This window comes from Euprymna scolopes, chromosome 22 (assembly GCF_053919585.1).
Source record: "Euprymna scolopes isolate OS-2025 chromosome 22, ASM5391958v1, whole genome shotgun sequence".
Taxonomy (NCBI): Eukaryota; Metazoa; Mollusca; class Cephalopoda; order Sepiida; family Sepiolidae; genus Euprymna; species Euprymna scolopes.
This window is the reverse complement of record NC_136503.1, coordinates 104,670,963-104,693,811: the sequence shown is the minus strand read 5'-3', so window position 1 is coordinate 104,693,811 and position 22,849 is coordinate 104,670,963. Positions and strand designations below refer to the sequence as shown.

The window sequence follows — 22,849 nt, the reverse complement described above, 5'->3', positions numbered from 1 at the left end:
TTAATATAGTCTTAGTATAGACTTAGTATAGTCTAAGGATAGTCTTAGTATAGTCTTAGCATAGTCTTAGGATAGTCTTAGCATAGTCTTAGGATAGTTTTAGTATAGTCTTAGGATAGTTTTAGTATAGTCTTAGGATAGTCTTAGCATAGTCTGAGGATAGTTTTAGTATAGTCTTAGGATAGTTTTAGTATAGTCTTAGGATAGTCTTAGTATAATCTTAATATAGTCTTAGTATAGACTTAGTATAATCTAAGTATAGTCTTAGGATAGTCTTAGCATAGTCTTAGGATAGTTTTAGTATAGTCTAAGGATAGTCTTAGTATAGTCTTAGGATAGTCTTAGCATAGTCTTAGGATAGTCTTAGCATAGTCTTAGGATAGTTTTAGTATAGTCTTAGGATAGTCTTAGGATAGTCTTAGTATAATCTTAATATAGTCTTAGTATAGACTTAGTATAGTCTAAGGATAGTCTTAGTATAGTCTTAGGATAGTCTTAGCATAGTCTTAGGATAGTTTTAGTATAGTCTTAGGATTGTTTTAGTATAATCTTAGGATAGTCTTATTATAATCTTAATATAGTCTTAGTATAGACTTAGTATAGTCTAAGGATAGTCTTAGTATAGTCTTAGCATAGTCTTAGGATAGTCTTAGCATAGTCTTAGGATAGTTTTAGTATAGTCTTAGGATAGTTTTAGTATAGTCTTAGGATAGTCTTAGTATAATCTTAATATAGTCTTAGTATAGACTTAGTATAGTCTAAGGATAGTCTTAGTATAGTCTTAGGATAGTCTTAGGATAGTTTTAGTATAGTCTTAGGATAGTTTTAGTATAGTCTTAGGATAGTCTTAGTATAATCTTAATATAGTCTTAGTATAGACTTAGTATAGTCTAAGGATAGTCTAAGGATAGTCTAAGGATAGTCTTGGTATAGTCTAAGGATAGTCTTAGTATAGTCTTAGGATAGTCTTAGTATAGTCTAAGGATAGTCTTAGCATAGTCTTAGGATAATTTTAGTATAGTCTTAGGATAAGTGTAGTATAGTCTTAGGAGAGTAATATGGATTCATGTTCTTTGTTCTAATAGGGTGCAAAATATATCAAATTTGGCGAACTTGAAATTGATGGCTTTTAAACCATTCACCATTTATTCTAATTCCTTTTTCTTTTGCACAAGAAATTTGTCAAACCGGAATAAACAAGAATGGATAGTTTTAATGCAGCTATTTCATGCATATATTAAATTTCAGACTTAAGCCTGACAGACCAAAGAAAATGACAAACCATAAAAAACGAAATTACAGACTAATTGCAGGCCCAAGTATGACAGATCAAAGAAAACGGAATTTCAAACTTAAGCATGAAAAATCAAAGAAAATTTAATTCAAGAAAATTTAATTGTCATCAAATTTGGTGGACTTGAAATCACATTGATGATTTTGAAGCCATTTACGATTCATTCTAATCTCCTGCGTCAGCTGTTAAAGAACGATCGAGCAGATCTTACCTTTTGGGTCGAAGATGAAATTTTGATTTTGGCAGTTGTTCCTGCGTCAATTGTTCATTTGAGCAAGAAATCTGTCGAACCTGCATAGACAAGAACAGATAATCTTAATGTAAGTATTTATTGCAAAGAAAATTAAATTTCAGACTTACGCCTGACAAACCAAAAAAAAATGACAAACCATAAAAAACAACGGAATTACAGACTAAAATGAAATTTCAGGCCTAATATAACAGACTAAAGATAACAGAATTTCAAACTTATGCATGACAGACCAAAAAATAGAATTTCAAACCGAAGCATGGCAAAAACAAAAAAAAAATGGAATTTCAGCATGATAGAACACAAAAACAAAAAAAAAAAGAAAGAAAATTTCAGCATAATAGACTAAAACAAAATGGAATTTCAAACTTAAGTATGAGAAATCAAAGAAATCGAATTTCAAGTTTTAGCATGACAAGCAAAAATTTTTTTAAAATGGAATTTCGGCATGCTAGACCCCTCCCCCCCCAAAAAAAAATTTCAGCATGATAGACCAAAAAATATGAAATTTCAAACTTAAGCATGAGAAATAAAAAAGAAAAAAAAATGGAATTTCAACTTTATTTTAATGCAATTGGAAACTTAGGCCTGAGATTTCAGATACAGACATGAAAGACCAAAAAAAAAAAAAAAATGATAAACCAAATCAAATTGAATTTCAGACTTAAGCGTTAGAGACCAAAAAAAAGAATTTCAGATTTGAGTATGAGAGACCAAAATAAATGTAATTTCAAACTTAAGCATGACAGATGAAAAAACAAAAAGAATTTCAGCTTTAAACAAAGAAAATGAAATTTCAGGTTTAAGCATGACAGTCCACTACCTTCTCGCCCCCCCCCCTCAATAAAAAGAAATGGAATTTTAAATTTTATCATGAGAAACCAAAGAAAATGGAACGTTGTTGTTATTAAGTTTTATGCTATGTCAGCCATTGTTAGCCATTGTTATGCGATCTAAGCCATTGTTGGTTTGCATATATGAAAAAATGTTTTATATTTTATTTAATTGGAATTCATTATTGAGATGATTATTATTTATTAATTTATTTATTGCGGACTATTATCCTCATCTTTGTTGTTTCATGACATTTTGGCCAACTATTCCTCTGGTCTTCATCAGATGGTAACCGCAACGGCCAGAGGCTTACTTGACCAAAACATGGTGAGACGAGAACAACTATAGAAGGCAGTAATTGCTAAGGATGCAGTTAGGAGGTTCAGGGTTCCTATCCCTCCGCGGTTACTACCTGATGAAGGCCAGAGGAATAGTTGGCCGAAACATCGTGAAACAACAACTAAGAAAGATGAGAATAATAGTCCGCAATAAATAAATCAAAAAATGTTTTGTTTTGTGATTGCTTTGTAGATTAATTTTAATTTGAAATGAATTTTATTATTAAATACAACACCTAGTCATAATTAGTACTCTGACAACAGCGTATTCTTTTAATTGTTTTGACTCTCGAGTATATATCCGATACAGTTAGACACAGTTAATCACATCACTCGATATAAAAGCATATAAGATATCAACAGATACACATGTTACATGGAAGAAGAATATTAGATAAGTAAAAACTGAGAGAAAATCGCATTTTTCCCTAGATGTGAAAACTCGAAGATTGCAAATACGAGGGACATACTTATCTCCCTTTTCGCCACTTTAATGGGTGATGTACTGTTTAAAACCACAATGATAGACTATTTTATTACTAGGTCTATGACAACAGAATATTCTTTTCATTGTTTTGACTCTCGAGTATATATCCGACGCAGTTAATCAACCGAGAACCACATCACTATATCAAAGCATATAAGATATCAACAGATACACACTCGAGTCAAAACAATGAAAATAATATGCTGTTGTCCTAGCCCTAGTCATAATACAGGATACAAAAACTGATAAAAAGATACAAAGATCCATGATGCAACGGATGAAGTACTAAGCAGAATTCAGCTCTAAGTCACATTTTTTTTTTTTGAGGTTGAAGCTTCAGTTCTTAGTGCAGGCAAAATTCAGAATACAATAGTGAATTACTTAGGACTTCTATCCAGTCATGGCTGACGGAACGAGAGCATGATACCCATGATTAAATAAAGAGGTCCACTCGAAATATTTTGCACTTCCCGGACTTCAACGGAAACATTCCTGAATTCGACAAAATACACCTGAATAAGATCAGAGGTTATATTGGCTGAAACAGTATGCAAATAAAACACACAAGATGAGAACAGTAGTCCAAATAATATAAATTTTCAATCCTTATCTAAAAAAAAGAAGAAAAAAATCAAAATCAAAATAAAAGATACTAATACCTTATGTTTTGTATTATTCGGATTTAACGGACGATTGTTCTCATCTTGGTTGTTTCTTTTCCACAACGTTTCGGCCGATGTAACCTCCGACCATCTTCAGGTGCATTCACAACGAATGTTATTGGTGAGAACAATAGTCCACACAATCCAACTAATACAAAAAATAATTATCAATCCTCATCTCAAAAATATACAAACCTAATATAAAAAAAAACACGGAATGAACCTGGATTTATTAAAAAACAAACCAAAAACTATATGGTTGCCTTTGTCATGGTTTTGCCTTAATATATCCATATGATCTTGCTTTTGGGTAATTTTCAGCAAAATCTAATGGTCGCAAAAGATTCTATCGCCCAGAAAGTGTTATTTTTTGGCCATTTTGACCCTTCTGAGACCCTGGAGACGTAACCAGAATTTTCCCAGGGTCAAATATTACGTTTCCAGATGTATATCCATGTGGCCTTGCTTTTGGGTAATTTTCAGCAAAATCTAATGGTCGGAAAAGATTCTATGTCCGAAAAGTGCTATTTTAGGCCATTTTAAACACTTTTGACCCCCTGGGGACACAACCAGAATTTTTATCAAAAATCCGAGAATGTTACATCTAGAAGTGTAAGCCATGTTTAGTTTCAGAACAGTTTCAGATGGTTTGTTGTTCTAAACAAGTTTTGAGAGGTGACTCGTTTGCAGTAGACAGAACAGTTTCTGATGGTTCGCTGTTACACACAAGTCCTGAGAGGTGACTTGTTTGCAGTAGACAGTTCCACAGAGCAAAATATTCTTACCGTGTCGAGACGGAAAAAAACATGTGAAATTGCTACGGAAAAGGTTTAATATTTATGGAGCAATTTGGTTTCTGATTGGTTGGTAGCAGAACGTGAATTAATTGGATTCGTCAGTTCCTAGTAGCATAAATAGAATCGTCCGACTGTGTGGGATCATTATAACACTGTTGTGATGGGATGTGTCTCCTAGCGGCTTCGGCTGCAGGGAGACAGGGTAGTACACGTCAAGGATTCGTCACTTGACACTTAGCCCAACAGGTGAGAGGCTGGGAACCGGCCCAGCACCTGTTGGACTGAGGTACGCCGCCTGGGTAATACCTAGGAGGTCCACCCTCCCAGGCCTTGCCACCGGGCTTTCCGGTGGGGCAAGTTTATTGCTTGCTGCCTGAGGCGCCCTGACCGGGGAATGCCGACGGGGTTACTCAGGCAATTTTTTAAATTGCAGGAGTGCCCCTCCTTTAGGGGAATCTGCGGGGTTCTCACTTTCCGGCCTTGTGCCAAATATTGCCGATGTGGGCGGCAATTAAATAACTACCTCATTATAACTCCAAACTATTGTAACATTACATTTCCTCCCTTGGGTAGTTGTAACTTCATGCAAAATTTCAGAAAAATGTAATGAGTAGTTATTGAGAATTTTGGGAACGAATGGACGAACGGATGAACGGTGAATTCTAAAGTCAAAATCCGACTAAGTCGGTGGACCAAAAAAGAAATAGATTTCACCATTCATCAATAACATCCAAATAACAGAAAAATAATTATTAATTCGTATCTCAAAAAGTATACAAACATCATATACCTGTTTTGGTTTTCTTTGTCCAGCTTTTTCATGCCTAAAAATAGAAAATAATTACCGAAACAATTAATCCCCAGCAGTATATTAAAAGAATGACAAAATGATCGGAATTTTTGGTTCTTGTGCATCTATGCTACCGCGCTGAAATAATAACATTATTTAGAAAACCATTCTTAACATTGGGAGGGTGTTTTGTAACTATTCTGTACTTTTACCTAACAATTTAATAAACAAAAATTAAATTTAACTTGAAAATACTATTAAAAAAAAAATTTAAAAAAACAAAAAAGACAAAAGAATCGTTTTTGGCATCGGAAAATAGGTACTAATTTTTTCGATTCTGATACTCCTAAAAGTTTTGATTTTTTCGATTTCCGATTCCGATTAATCATTCCAATACACACACACACACACACACACACACACACACACACACATAAATTAATATTGAGTAAAGCGATTCATAATTGTGAATTAAAAATCAGTTTCAAAAGGAAAAAAAACAAACAAAATCAACCTCGAGTGTACGAGCGTTTCAGAAACGATGTTCATTTTATTGAAATACAATAATTATTGACATTCAACCATTCAACCATTCGGAGAAAGGATATAGCAGCATTCCCAAAGATATATTGTCTGAACTTAAAACAAATTTTCTAATAGAAATCAATAAGGAGTATCCGCCTTACTTACGACAAAAATGCTAAATGAATGAAATTACGCGAGTCCCTTGGATTTTACTTATGCGAATGGAAATTTAACTAACTTTCTTGGATTCTGCATCTTTGGATTTTACCGTCATTGGAAATTTTACCCTTCACCAGACTATCCATTCACGTGAAATCGGGGAGAACTTGAATGCCTACTGGAGAGAACTTGAATGCCTACTAGACATTATCCTCGAGTGTCTAAGGTCTCTCTGTACAGGGGTTTGTCAGAACAATCTGGCATGAGGATACTTTTTCCATAGAAGTAAACCCTGACCAAATATTCAAAATCACATAGTATTCGCTGCCCAAATAAGATCTCCTCACTATGGCTAACCCATATTAGCTTTTACGAGGAATGGTGCACCGTCTCCAAGTGATGTTACCTCAAGTAATAGCACGAAGCTGGATACTCCACCAGACTAGATAAATTCTTATCCTGGAATCCAGTAAACCAAGATACCAAAATGAAAGATATACCACAATGTATGAAAATGGTCAATTGGGAGAGGAAAATTATGTTCTAAATTTCTTTACTAACTCAGTGCTTGAGAGATAAAGAACTTAAATGGAACATTCGAATATCTATGTATCTCATATAGACTTCAAGTGTTAGCCCCAGGTTGTGGGCCCCTTGATTTCTGAGAAATTCGACTGAAGTAAAAAAAAAGAAAAAAAAAAAGTGAAATTACTTTTTTATTCACCCTATTCCCTTTGCTTCACTTTTTGTTATCAAGTAAGATCTTTGACTTACTTGTAGTTTCATTTAATACTTTTGCAAGCAAAATCCGATCCTACATTTTGCTAAATCCTACCCTCTGATGAGAAGGAAAGTATTTCTTCGAAACTCCGTGGATTAAGGACTATCCATTTATTTAGTGTTTCCTTTTTAAAATTAAATATGTTTTTAACACTTTTTCAAAGTGGTTTTAAACATGTTTTATTAACTACTTGTTCTTATTATAAGCACTATCTCTTATTTGGTTTTATCGAGCTTTTACATCTGGTTGAGATTACTTTATAAATATTAATTCTTTAATATTTATAATTTACTTTAGTTTTACCATCTTGGATCATTTTGGTAAACTTAACTGTAATTCTTATTTTATATATGTACTATGTATATGGTTGACTATTATAGAAAACTGATCACATATAATGATAGAAGATGTATCGAGACACAAGAATCGGTATGTTTGATCTGGCATAATGATGATTCATTAAAATTATGGGGTCTGTGTACGCGCCTTGTCCACAAAGTATGGAAATAAAAAATTTTTAAATTTAAAAAAAAAAACGTTTACAAGTGTTTTTGATATAGATGTAAATAATAATACTTTGATAAGTATGTTTTAACTTAAATAGGGATGGTATAATAAAATTGTGGGGTCTGCGTTCGCGCCTGGCCTCCATAGAATGGAAATAGGCACAAACTTTAATAAAGACTTTTCATATCTATCTGCGTAAGTATACTTTGATAATTATGTTTCAGTTTGAAGAAATATGGTATAATAAAATTATGGGGTGTTCGTTCACACCTGACCTTCATAGAATGGAAATATGTCACAAAGTTTAACAAGGTTTTTTAATATAGATCCACAGAATATTGTGATAAGTGTTTCAGTGTGAACAGGTATGGTATAATAAATTATGGGGTTTATCTATTTTATTTTTAGTTTCATCATATTTTGCTTTGGTTTTGATACCCTCAAATTCGAAGCTATCTCTTTACAACCCTTCCTTTTCATAACCTATCATACTTTCATAAGTCAGAGTCCATTTTTTGTAGGCTGTTTTTGAACCCAGTCAACGACGGGTACTTTTGCTAGTATATATATATATATATATATATATATATATATATATATATATATATACACTCTCGAATAGAATTATCCAACAATCAGCTGGTATGGAAGGACAGTTACCTTGGATTTTACCGCACAATTTGGAACTAAACCTTTATATCCTTTTCTTCAATTTCCCCTGTTTTGTGACTTCTATTTAATCAATTTTTGATTTTCCATGTCTAACTGACTTTAGCAAATAGGGTGAATATCGTTATATCTATTTGCTAATATTTTCTCCTCTGAAGAGATGATAGGCATCGAAACCTATAGGATAAGGAGATAAAATTTCTAAAGTATTCTTTGTCTTACTTGGAATAATAAAAAATCCTTTATTTGAATAAAGGTTTTTTTTAATTTCATTGAATCACTATAATTTGCTGTATATATATATATATATATATATATATATATATATATATATATATATATATATATATATATATATATATATAAGAGCAAACAGTTAATAAAATATGTTAAAAAACACTTTGAAAAAGAGTTAAAAACATATTTAATCTGAAAAGGAAACACTTGATAAGTGGATAGTCCTTAATCCGCGGAGTAAGAAATACTTTCTTTCTCATCAGAGAGTAGGATTTAGCAAAATGCGGGATCAAAAGTATTTGATGAAACTACAAGTAAGTCAAAGATCTTTCTTGATAACAAAAAGTGAAGCAGAGGGAATATGGTGAAGAAAAAGGTGATTACACGTGAATGGATAGTCTGGTGAAAGGTAATATATATATATATATATATATATATATATATATATATATATATATATACACAGTAATAAGTAGTAATATGTAGAAATCTATAATGATAAGTAATAAGACTGCTTATCTAAAAACGAGTATAAAGTATTTAAAATTCTTAAAATTAGAATTATCCAAAAGGACTCATAGCACAATGGAGAAAGTGCTGAGTAAAATTCGGTTTTAAGGGACACTCTTTCAGAGGTTGAAGGTTCAATCCTCAGTGCAGGCGATACTAAGAATACAATTGCGTCTTACGTAAGACTTCTACCCAGTCATTGATTAAATAGAAGGTTCCGTTTGAAATTCTGTAGATTCATCCAAAACATTGTGCGAATGACACTCAAGATGAGAACAGTAGTTCGAATAATCCAATTTATCAATCCACATCTCAAAAATTCAGAAGCATATCAACCCTCATTTCAAAGAAGATAGGAGGGTACATCGGCCGAAACGTTGTAAGAAACAACACAGAAACACTGTTTAAATTTTAACACTTACCCTTTTGATTTCCAAGCTTCCTTAGAAAACCTGGAACTTTCCATTGCAACTCGAGAACTCCTCAATTTCCCTGGATCACCAATGACGTCAGTTGAGTAATTTCCAAGCGAATCTGTAGAAATATTTAATTTCATCTATAAATATAGTTTTGTGACCACTTCATGTGTACTTCTCGCCTCTACGTGACTTAGAGCCATAATTATTTTTATTTTTATGATTAAGCAATTATTTATTAAAATCGACATGCAATAAAATAAATTACTAAAACAGACTTTTACAAAATTAAATCCACCAGAATGCATTTCAGTTTCTTTCTAAACAAATCAACCATTTTAATTCTTTTTTAATAACTAGAGGGAGTGCCCGGCTTTGCCTGATCATAAAATACGCTTAAATATATTTTAATTCATGCAGAGTTTATATTTATTATTATAGAACCAATTCTCTATTGAATATTATATTGTACCTAATATATAGTACCGATTTCAAAGGATTAAAAAAAAAATGACTTGGGTTCCATCAGCTAGAATCAAAACTAAAACATTTAGCGCTCCAGCCATTTGAGCTATTGACAGACAGATAAGAAAGATTTAAAATTAAACCACTTCAAGCTATGAATGAATTTGCGCATGCACAAAAGTAATAGGAATATGTCGGCAAGTTGAAATAAACATTTTGTATTTCAACTTATCGATATATGTCTGTACGTGTTATTCATCCATCCAAACAAAGATTTTACTACTTTTTGTATGGTTAGGGGTCATAATAATGAGTGGTTAAACTGCAAGGGTGCTCTCTGCTCGACAGCAGAAATGTCTGGCTTATATAGGGTCAGAAAAATCCATATTATCATGAATATAGGGGTGTTAACTACCCCAGAACAATTATTGTTGCCTGTTAAATTCAGTGTTATGTGACCAGTAGTTTAAGAGTTTATCGATTATTTTCACATAGAAAAACACACATACATACGTCTACTGTTTCGTTTATATAGATTTGTCATCATCATGAAAGGTGGGCATATATCAGTTGTATGATTATTTTCTTAGCTGGAATAAGTATTTTTAGATAAAAACTGATGCAATTTAAGTTTTATCATTTAGTTTACAAAGAAGAAATACAAGTAGCAAACATATTCCATTTGCTGCATATCCAATGGCAATCTGTCCAGCCAGGAAGTGTGCTCATCTCTCAGCTATGGGTTAAATAGTATTACTACTTGTGTGCCAGAAACTATTTCTGTCTTTTTATTCTTTCTTTTATTAGCTTACATTGTTGAGACAGAGAGAGATAGAGAGATAGACAGAGAGAGAGAGAGAGACAGAGAGGGGGAGAGAGAGAAACTGACCGACAGACATACAGAGGATATAAGTGGTTGTTATTCCTTATTTTCAGAGAGAGGGGGGAGGAGGGGAGAGAGAGAGGGGGAGAGAGAGAAACAGACCGACAGACAGACAAATAGGCAGAGGATATAAGTGGTTGTTATTCTTATTTTCAGAGAGGGAGAGAGAAAGGAGGGGAAAGAAATAGAGAGAGAGAGAGAGGGAGAGAGAAAGGAGGAGAGAGAGAGAGAGAGAGAGAGAGAGAGAGAAACAGACTGACAGACAGACAAATAGTCAGAGGATATAAGTGGTTGTTATTTCAGAGAGAGAGAGAGGGAGAGAGAAAGGAGAGGAAAGAGAGAGAGAGAGAGAGAGAGAGAGAGAGAGAGAGAAACAGACCGACAGACAGACAAATAGTCAGAGGATATAAGTGGTTGTTATTCTTATTTTTAAAAGAAAGAGAGAGGGGAGGAAGAGAAAGAAAGAGAGAGAGAGAGAGAGAGGGAGGGGGATCATTGAAGAGAGAGTGATAGATACCATATAAAATAAGAGCGGGGGGGGAGGCAAACAAAATATGGTGAGAGAGAAAGAGAGTGATATAGAGAAACTACGTAATAGATGGGTCACGTATTTATAGAAGTTACTCCAGACAAGGTGTGAAGGCACTTGATGTAATGGGCTACTAGGACAAAAGATTATGATTGTAAAAACAGTAATATCTATTGACATTAGTCTTTGAAAAATCAAGGCTTTAGGTGGAAGGGAAACAGCCAGTAAAAAAAGGGTTCCACAAGTCTGCAGTTCTTGGAAAGAAGCTGCTGGAATGGGAAGCTGTATTACAATCTATATATCTATAAAAGTGCAAGTGTGTGTGTGTATGTGTGTGTGTGTGTGTGTGTGTGTGTGTGTGTGTGTGTGTGTGTACGTGTGTATGTGTATGTGTGTGTGTGTGTACACATTTCCCTACCAAACTACTCTATCAATTTTCAGTCTACAGACTCGAGATTTGATATAAGGGGTATTTAGATTTGAGAAAATCTTTTTAATTGGTTTTAGGCCAGAAATTTGGTTGTCAAAGGATCAAAGTTCAATGATTTGACCTTTGAAAACTCTACCAAACTCCTCTGCCAATTTTGGGTCTAAACACTTGAAATTTTAGGTGGAGGTTACTTGGACATAGATCAAGCTTTTTAATTTCATTTGAGCCCAAAACAATAAATGTTAAGGGGTCAAAATTTGGGTCAAAGTTTTATAAAAAAATTACCATCTGCGGTCTCTATCTAATTACTCAGCCAATTTTTGGTCTAAACATTTGAAATTTTACATAAAGTGTATTCAGACATAGCTCAAGTTTTTTAATCAGTTTTTGTGTGAAAATTTTGCTGCCAAGGGGTCAAAGTTCAAAAGATTTTACCTTTGCGGTCTCTAGCAAACTATTCAGCAAATTTTGGGTGTAAACATTTGAAACTTTACATAAAGAGTATTCAGACAGGCAGCAAGCTTTTTAATCAGTTTATGGGCGAAATTTGGCTGCTAAGAGGTCAAAGTTGAAAGAATTGACCTTTGCAGACTCTATAAAATTCTTCTACCAATTTTGGGTCTAAACACTTATAATTTTAGATGTAGGTTACCTGGACATAAGTCACACTTTTTAATATATTAATACATATGCACATAAAGATATGAACAGTACATAGGGCCCAAGCAAAGCCGGGTAGAACTGCTAGTGACGTATAAAAAACAGCGAATTGATGGAGAGCATGAGTCAAATGAGTCAGACCATTTTACATAATAATATTTGGAGAAAAGACTGAGACTAGCAACATCATGTCTGTGAGAGAAGGGTTGCAGAGAAGAAATGTCCACGAAGGCTTTTTTTGCCGGGCTTCTCGACAAGCTTACATTTATTTAGAACTTTCCTTATACTTCCTAGATTATAATATCTCCGATTCCATGAACAAAGCTTCTTTCTTAGAAGTGCATGCCTGTGGAACTCTCTTTCGTTTGCCTATTTCCCACCTAACTACAACTTGGATGTCTTCAAGTCCAACATAAACAAATTCCTGATGAACCGCCCCCTTAAGTAAGACACTTTATCAAATCTCCAATACTAACGATTACTACGATACTATCCAATTGATTACTGTACATGCAATAACCCTTATCCCCGAGTGGGTTCCGGGCCTTGATAAGTGGTGACCTCCATGTAAAAAAAAAAAAAAAAATCTGTGAACGGACGTCGTCTCTACATTCATTTTGCTCGACTTTTAAAATATTCCCTTGATTCCATCCATTTGTGTGTTTGTTCGTCTTTTTCGTATAAATAAAGCGAAACTCATCGAAGCAAAGCTGTCAGTGGCCTTCCCGGCTGGGACGTACACAAAGGCAATCAGCTTTGATCAATGTGGGGGGAAACTCTTCATATCAGACAATGGCTATTCATTTGAAAGTTCCCCTTTTTCAGGGGGAGCTGGTTTTCCTCAACATCGTGAGGTAACAAATAATTGGCAGAAAGCTGAAAGCATAACTGGCCTTCAGCCAACGTTCATTTCTGCACCTGCGTGATTCTTAAATTATTTGCGCTAGTCAAATTTTTTAATTAAGACCGCTAAATTTAAAAGCTTTTCACTTCCTGTCACATCTTAGTGTAGCGGTAAGATGTAAGCTTTTCTTTCACTTTCTTTTCCTCCTTCGCGTCACGGGTTCGAGTCTGCCTTCCTACTACCACTTTTTTTTTTATATATTCAAACACCCAGGCAACGCCGGGCACCCCTGCTAGTAATATAAAAAAAAAGAAGATCAGCTATTTTGAACCCTTACTGAACCCAGATCAACTTGTAGATCAGCTGTATATTTCAACTGATCCAAAGGAGATGTACAGAAATGGTGTTAGTATAGATATTAATCTTCTGAATAATTTGTTCAGGAATGTATGGAAAAAAAAAACAGTGTTGTGCCTAGAATAGAGAATGAAGAGACACTATGTAGAGTTACTCACAAGCTTTGATCAGAAAGAAAAGACCTTATAATGTCAAGAACCTTACCATAATTCTGAAGTTTGTGTTAAAGACCAGAATGCCACACTCTGTCAAACACCTTCTGTCAGACTAAAGCTAATTAAGCAATTAAAAGCGACATAGAAAACATCATGGAATTTCCGCAGAATCCAACAAGTAATAAATCATTTCACTGGGGTTCAGTATCAGGGAATCCAAAAGAGGGTTGATATGCCACAAATAAAATAAACTTATTTACAAAGTGTGAACTTACATTGCTGCGAGTCATCTTCGTCCGATAAATCCAACGATTCTTCAGGCACGCTACCATCTTGCTGTCCAGCTAAGCTACTTTGATCAGGCGTGGTGCACGTACTCATCCCTGGGGTGAAAGAACTCCGTTGGCTACTCGAGCGTCTTGTTAAACCTCCGTGTTGCTTGGACCTGTTGAATGACTTGTTCACCATCTGCTATAAGGTAGAGAAAGACAACAGACAAAAGTGTTGTGGCGAGAATACCTGACCATGTGAGAGATGCTGGTAAAGTTTTTTTGGGGAGGATGGGCGAAAACAAAACGCTTGCTGCAGTGAGACATGATTTAAAAGTTCTCTTGGTAGAAGGTGAGTTTAAGTACTTTTTTGGGTTTGTATTGCTGTACACATAGATTCAAAAAAGTTGTCAAAAAACAAATATATAACAAATAAATGTTATCAAAGGCAAGATAAGTTACTTTTCTACCAAACTGGAGATATTTTTTGTGTTTTTATTCAATGTAACATGTTTATTCAGCTTGAAAAACGTACATTGTTTACTGATGTATTGGAAAATTCAAAATGGCGCCCGACTCTCTCTTTAACACGGTAAGTTTGGGAAAAGGTATTATAAATAATAAACTAGATAAAATACTATTAAAAAACAACCGAATATATGTCAAGTTATGTCACGGTAACATATGTTGAGCGAATTTTTAACAGTATTTTGTCTAGTTTATTATTTATAACACTTTTTCCCGAACTTACCGTGTTAAAGAGAGAGTCGGGCGCCATTTTGAATTTTCCAATACATCGGTAAACACTGTATGCTTTTCGAGCTGAATAAACATGTTACATTGAATAAAAACACGAAAATTATATCCAGTTTGGTAGAAAAGTAACTTATCTTGCCTTTGATAACATTTATTTGTTATATATTTGTTTTTTTGACAACTTTTTCGAATCTATGTGTACAGTAAAACAAACCCACTTTTTTTTTTTTTACACATGTTTGCAAAGCATATCGCCACTTGGATGTAAGGGGCTACTATTTGGGACAATGCCTAGGAAAGATTAACAAGATGTTGGTTTATGTTACATTTAAACTTCTGCATAACAGTACAGCCAGGGAAGCAGGCAGCAGGAAGGGAATTCCAAAGTCTAGCTGTTCTAGGGAGGAAACTATTAGAATGGAAAGCTTTCTGGCATTTAGAGACAACAACAGTGAAGGGGTGAGATCTTATTGCTAAACGGGTTTGTCGGGGATATGTACGTTGCGGGGGTACAAGTGAAACAAGTTCATCAGAACACATTCCATTAAAATATTTGTAAAACAGGCACTTGGACGTAAGGGGCTACTATTTGGGGCCATGTCTACGAAAGATTAACAAGATATTTGTTTATGTTACATTTAAACTTTTTGCATATCGGTACAGCCAGGGAAGCAGGCAGCAAGAGGGAATTCTAAAATTTAGCTGTTCTTAATATTTTGGCCAAAAGTAATCAGTTTTGAAGAATAGCTGAAGTATTGTATCCATTTTGTGCTTCCATATCTCAATTGACAGACCAGCCGCCATGTTTGAAACTTGGGGTCTGGTTTCATACACCATGACCTTTTTTATTTACCCCTGAAAAACCGATGCGTTCCTCTAATCGATTCGTTTGGAAAATATATTGTTGCTGTTTTGCAAACACCCTAAGACAATGAAAACGCTGTGGTGGCAATAATTGACAACCTGATAACTTAATCAAATGAGAATCTTTACTTATATTTAAAAGGCACTTTGTGTGTCTGTATGTGTGTGTGTGTGTGTGTGTGAGCACGTTCCTTATGGACTCCAAAACTGTTGGGCCGATTTTTTTTCAAATTTCACACAAATATATTTTTTGTGTCTGGGAGTGTCCTTAGATAGGCTTTAGCTTTTATATTGGAATACCTTTCATAAGTATTGAAAGTCGATAACTGAAAAAAATCTGAGTGAAGAACAAACAGTCCAATCTTGACCAAAGTTAACACTCTTATACAACCTAACATCATAAATGTATTTGAGAAATTTTATCACTACACAAGCAGCATATAAAATCAACAGTAGATTCTTTGAAATGACAGGGGCACATTTGAAATGAATGTTTTTGCTTAAAGCACAAGTGAACCATGATACTTGACTTTTGCATTTTAAACTAATTCAAGTCATTGTATAAAAATAATTTTATAAAGTCTACAGTAGTAGGTTCTCTCTAATGCAATGTAGACTGCAATGTATTGTGGGCTAAGTCACTGCAGGGAGGTGTTGCAGAATTGTGGATATCAAGGTTAGCCCCGCAAACTAAAAAAAAAAAAAATAATAATAAAATAAAATAAAAAAAAATTTAAATATATATATATATATATATATATACTTGTTTATTGTTATATAAACATGCTCACATCCCGCTGCTACAAATAGCCACTTGTTTCAATCAAACAACAGATATCAGGCAGCGACTTGACTATTTGGGGCCATGTCTACGAAAGATTAACAAGATATTTGTTTATGTTACATTTAAACTTTTTGCATATCGGTACAGCCAGGGAAGCAGGCAGGAAGAGGGAATTCTAAAATTTAGCTGTTCTTAATATTTTGGCCAAAAGTAATCAGTTTTGAAGAATAGCTGAAGTATTGTATCCATTTTGTGCTTGCATATCTCAAGAGGGGACGTAGGTATAGGAAGATTAGAATCCTTTAGACCAAGTCATGTCAACGTGTATTCAATTGAAAATTTCTAAGTCCAAACAAGAGGGGACGTAGGTATAGGTAGATGAGAATCCTATAGACCAAGTCATCTCAGATTGTATTCAATTGAAAATTTCTAAGTCCAAACAAGAGGGGACGTAGGTATAGGTAAATGAGAATCGTATAGACCAGGTCATCTCAGATTGAATTCAATTGAAAATTTCAAAGTCCAAACAAGAGGGGATGTAGGTATAGGTAGATCAGAATCCTATAGATCAAGTCATCTCAGCGTGTATTCAATTGAAAATTTCTAAGTCCAAACAAGAGGGGACGTAGATATAGGTAGATGAGAATCCTATAGATCAAGTCATCTCAGCGTGTATTCAATTGAAAATTTCTAAGTCCAAACAAGAGGGGACGTACGTATAGGAAGATTAATCCTATAGACCAAGTAATTTCAACGTTTATTCAATTGAAAATTTCTAAGTCCAAACAAGAGGGGACGTACGCATAGGTAAATGAGAATCCTATAGACCAAGTCATCTCAGATTGAATTCAATTGAAAATTTCTAAGTCCAAACAAGAGGGGACGTAGGTATAGGTAAATGAGAATCCTATAGACAAAGTCAAGTCAACGTGTATTCAATTGAACATTCTAAGTCCAAACAAGAGGGGACGTAGGTATATGTAGATGATAATCCTATAGACCAAGCATCTCAGATTGTATTCAATTGAAAATTTCTAAGTCCAAACAAGAGGGGACGTAGGTATAGGTAAATGAGAATCCTATAGACCAAATCATCTCAGATTGTATTCAATTGAAAATTTCTAAGTCCAAACAAGAGGGGATGTAGGTATAGGTAAATGAGAATCCTATAGACCAAGTCATCTCAGATTGAATTCAAATGAAAATTTCGAAGTCCAAACAAGAGGGGACGTAGGTATAGGTAAATGAGAATCCTATAGACCAGGTCATCTCAGATTGTATTCAATTGAAAATTTCTAAGTCCAAACAAGAGGGGACGTACGCATAGGTAAATGAGAATCCTATAGACCAAATCATCTCAGATTGTATTCAATTGAAAATTTCTAAGTTTAAACAAGAGGGGACGTAGGTATAGGTAAATGAGAATCCTATAGACCAAATCATCTCAGATTGTATTCAATTGAAAATTTCTAAGTCCAAACAAGAGGGGACGTAGGTATAGGTATATGAGAATCCTTTAGACCAAGTCATCTCAGCGTTTATTCAATTGAAAATTTCAAAGTCCAAACAAGAGGGGACGAAGGTATAGGAAGATTAGAATCCTTTAGACCAAGTCATGTCAACGTGTATTCAATTGAAAATTTCTAACTCCAAACAAGAGGGGACGTAGGTATAGGTAAATGAGAATCCTATAGACCAAGTCATCTCAGATTGTATTCAATTGAAAATTTCTAAGTCCAAACAAGAGGGGACGTACGTATAGGTAAATGAGAATCCTATAGACCAAGTCATCTCAGATTGTATTCAATTGAAAATTTCTAAGTCCAAACAAGAGGGGACCTAGGTATATGTAAATGAGAATCCTATAGACAAAGTCAAGTAAACGTGTATTCAATTGAACATTCTAAGTCCAAACAAGAGGGGATGTAGGTATAGGTAGATGAGAATCCTATAGATCAAGTCATCTCAGCGTGTATTCAATTGAAAATTTCTAAGTCCAAACAAGAGGGGACGTAGATATAGGTAGATGAGAATCCTATAGATCAAGTTATCTCAGCGTGTATTCAATTGAAAATTTCTAAGTCCAAACAAGAGGGGTCGTACGTATAGGAAGATTAATCCTAAAGACCAAGTAATTTCAACGTTTATTCAATTGAAAATTTCTAAGTCCAAACAAGAGGGGACCTAGGTATAGGTAGATAAGATTCCTATAGACCAAGTCATCTCAGATTGTATTCAATTGAAAATTTCTAAGTCCAAACAAGAGGGGACCTAGGTATAGGTAAATGAGAATCCTATAGACCAAGTCAAGTCAACGTGTATTCAATTGAAAATTTCTAAGTCCAAACAAGAGGGGACGTAGGTATAGGTAGATGAGAATCCTGTAGACCAAGTCATCTCAGATTGTATTCAATTGAAAATTTCTAAGTCCAAACAAGAGGGGACCTAGGTATAGGTAGATGAGAATCCTGTAGACCAAGTCATCTCAGATTGTATTCAATTGAAAATTTCTAAGTCCAAACAAGAGGGGACGTAGGTATAGGTAAATGAGAATCCTATAGACCAAATCATCTCAGATTGTATTCAATTGAAAATTTCTAAGTCCAAACAAGAGGGGATGTAGGTATAGGTAAATGAGAATCCTATAGACCAAGTCATCTCAGATTGAATTCAAATGAAAATTTCGAAGTCCAAACAAGAGGGGACGTAGGTATAGGTAAATGAGAATCCTATAGACCAGGTCATCTCAGATTGTATTCAATTGAAAATTTCTAAGTCCAAACAAGAGGGGACGTACGCATAGGTAAATGAGAATCCTATAGACCAAATCATCTCAGATTGTATTCAATTGAAAATTTCTAAGTTTAAACAAGAGGGGACGTAGGTATAGGTAAATGAGAATCCTATAGACCAAATCATCTCAGATTGTATTCAATTGAAAATTTCTAAGTCCAAACAAGAGGGGACGTAGGTATAGGTATATGAGAATCCTTTAGACCAAGTCATCTCAGCGTTTATTCAATTGAAAATTTCAAAGTCCAAACAAGAGGGGACGAAGGTATAGGAAGATTAGAATCCTTTAGACCAAGTCATGTCAACGTGTATTCAATTGAAAATTTCTAACTCCAAACAAGAGGGGACGTAGGTATAGGTAAATGAGAATCCTATAGACCAAGTCATCTCAGATTGTATTCAATTGAAAATTTCTAAGTCCAAACAAGAGGGGACGTACGTATAGGTAAATGAGAATCCTATAGACCAAGTCATCTCAGATTGTATTCAATTGAAAATTTCTAAGTCCAAACAAGAGGGGACCTAGGTATATGTAAATGAGAATCCTATAGACAAAGTCAAGTAAACGTGTATTCAATTGAACATTCTAAGTCCAAACAAGAGGGGATGTAGGTATAGGTAGATGAGAATCCTATAGATCAAGTCATCTCAGCGTGTATTCAATTGAAAATTTCTAAGTCCAAACAAGAGGGGACGTAGATATAGGTAGATGAGAATCCTATAGATCAAGTTATCTCAGCGTGTATTCAATTGAAAATTTCTAAGTCCAAACAAGAGGGGTCGTACGTATAGGAAGATTAATCCTAAAGACCAAGTAATTTCAACGTTTATTCAATTGAAAATTTCTAAGTCCAAACAAGAGGGGACCTAGGTATAGGTAGATAAGATTCCTATAGACCAAGTCATCTCAGATTGTATTCAATTGAAAATTTCTAAGTCCAAACAAGAGGGGACCTAGGTATAGGTAAATGAGAATCCTATAGACCAAGTCAAGTCAACGTGTATTCAATTGAAAATTTCTAAGTCCAAACAAGAGGGGACGTAGGTATAGGTAGATGAGAATCCTGTAGACCAAGTCATCTCAGATTGTATTCAATTGAAAATTTCTAAGTCCAAACAAGAGGGGACCTAGGTATAGGTAGATGAGAATCCTGTAGACCAAGTCATCTCAGATTGTATTCAATTGAAAATTTCTAAGTCCAAACAAGAGGGGACGTAGGTATAGGTAAATGAGAATCCTATAGACCAAATCATCTCAGATTGTATTCAATTGAAAATTTCTAAGTCCAAACAAGAGGGGACGTAGATATAGGTAGATGAGAATCCTATAGATCAAGTCATCTCAGCGTGTATTCAATTGAAAATTTCCAAGTCCAAACAAGAGGGGACGTAGGTATAGGTAAATGAGAATCCTATAGACCAAGTCATCTCAGATTGTATTCAATTGAAAATTTCTAAGTCCAAACAAGAGGGGACCTAGGTATAGGTAAATGAGAATCCTATAGACCAAGTCAAGTCAACGTGTATTCAATTGAAAATTTCTAAGTCCAAACAAGAGGGGACGTAGGTATAGGTAGATGAGAATCCTGTAGACCAAGTCATCTCAGATTGTATTCAATTGAAAATTTCTAAGTCCAAACAAGAGGGGACGTACGTATAGGTAAATGAGAATTATATAGACCAAGTCAACGTGTATTCAATTGAAAATTTCTAAGTCCAAACAAGAGGGGACGTACGTATAGGTAGATGAGAATCCTATAGATCAAGTCATCTCAGCGTGTATTCAATTGAAAATTTCTAAGTCCAAACAAGAGGGGGCGTAGATATAGGTAGATGAGATTCCTATAGACCAAGTCATCTCAGATTGTATTTAAGTGAAAATTTCTAAGTCCAAACAAGAGGGGTCGTACCTATAGGTAAATGAGAATCCTATAGACCAAGTCAAGTCAACGTGTATTTAATTGAACATTTCTAAGTCCAAACAAGAGGGGACGTAGGTATAGGTAGATGAGAATCCTGTAGACCAAGTCATCTCAGATTGTATTCAATTGAAAATTTCTAAGTCCAAACAAGAGGGGACCTAGGTATAGGTAGATGAGAATCCTGTAGACCAAGTCATCTCAGATTGTATTCAATTGAAAATTTCTAAGTCCAAACAAGAGGGGACGTAGGTATAGGTAAATGAGAATCCTATAGACCAAATCATCTCAGATTGTATTCAATTGAAAATTTCTAAGTCCAAACAAGAGGGGATGTAGGTATAGGTAAATGAGAATCCTATAGACCAAGTCATCTCAGATTGAATTCAAATGAAAATTTCGAAGTCCAAACAAGAGGGGACGTAGGTATAGGTAAATGAGAATCCTATAGACCAAATCATCTCAGATTGTATTCAATTGAAAATTTCTAAGTTTAAACAAGAGGGGACGTAGGTATAGGTAAATGAGAATCCTATAGACCAAATCATCTCAGATTGTATTCAATTGAAAATTTCTAAGTCCAAACAAGAGGGGACGTAGGTATAGGTAGATGAGAATCCTGTAGACCAAGTCATCTCAGATTGTATTCAATTGAAAATTTCTAAGTCCAAACAAGAGGGGACGTACGTATAGGTAAATGAGAATTATATAGACCAAGTCAACGTGTATTCAATTGAAAATTTCTAAGTCCAAACAAGAGGGGACGTACGTATAGGTAGATGAGAATCCTATAGATCAAGTCATCTCAGCGTGTATTCAATTGAAAATTTCTAAGTCCAAACAAGAGGGGGCGTAGATATAGGTAGATGAGATTCCTATAGACCAAGTCATCTCAGATTGTATTTAAGTGAAAATTTCTAAGTCCAAACAAGAGGGGTCGTACCTATAGGTAAATGAGAATCCTATAGACCAAGTCAAGTCAACGTGTATTTAATTGAAAATTTCTAAGTCCAAACAAGAGGGGACGTAGGTATAGGTAGATGAGAATCCTGTAGACCAAGTCATCTCAGATTGTATTCAATTGAAAATTTCTAAGTCCAAACAAGAGGGGACCTAGGTATAGGTAGATGAGAATCCTGTAGACCAAGTCATCTCAGATTGTATTCAATTGAAAATTTCTAAGTCCAAACAAGAGGGGACGTAGGTATAGGTAAATGAGAATCCTATAGACCAAATCATCTCAGATTGTATTCAATTGAAAATTTCTAAGTCCAAACAAGAGGGGATGTAGGTATAGGTAAATGAGAATCCTATAGACCAAGTCATCTCAGATTGAATTCAAATGAAAATTTCGAAGTCCAAACAAGAGGGGACGTAGGTATAGGTAAATGAGAATCCTATAGACCAGGTCATCTCAGATTGTATTCAATTGAAAATTTCTAAGTCCAAACAAGAGGGGACGTACGCATAGGTAAATGAGAATCCTATAGACCAAATCATCTCAGATTGTATTCAATTGAAAATTTCTAAGTTTAAACAAGAGGGGACGTAGGTATAGGTAAATGAGAATCCTATAGACCAAATCATCTCAGATTGTATTCAATTGAAAATTTCTAAGTCCAAACAAGAGGGGACGTAGGTATAGGTATATGAGAATCCTTTAGACCAAGTCATCTCAGCGTTTATTCAATTGAAAATTTCAAAGTCCAAACAAGAGGGGACGAAGGTATAGGAAGATTAGAATCCTTTAGACCAAGTCATGTCAACGTGTATTCAATTGAAAATTTCTAACTCCAAACAAGAGGGGACGTAGGTATAGGTAAATGAGAATCCTATAGACCAAGTCATCTCAGATTGTATTCAATTGAAAATTTCTAAGTCCAAA

The 22,849-nt window shown here is 34.6% G+C and overlaps 1 protein-coding gene across 1 annotated transcript in view; it reads right to left on the bottom strand.

Moving 5' to 3' along the window:
* LOC145243593 (uncharacterized) overlaps positions 1 to 14,047 on the bottom strand; it is a 36,163-nt gene extending 22,116 nt beyond the window's left edge. The window contains exons 1-4 of the mRNA XM_080106581.1: positions 13,855 to 14,047; positions 9,263 to 9,374; positions 5,453 to 5,486; positions 1,506 to 1,585 (exon numbers count right to left, since the gene is read on the bottom strand). Of these exons, the coding sequence (XP_079962707.1) occupies positions 1,506 to 1,585; positions 5,453 to 5,486; positions 9,263 to 9,374; positions 13,855 to 14,047 (419 nt within the window). The remainder of the gene's footprint in view (positions 1 to 1,505; positions 1,586 to 5,452; positions 5,487 to 9,262; positions 9,375 to 13,854) is intronic.
* Between the last annotated feature and the right edge of the window lie 8,802 nt (positions 14,048 to 22,849).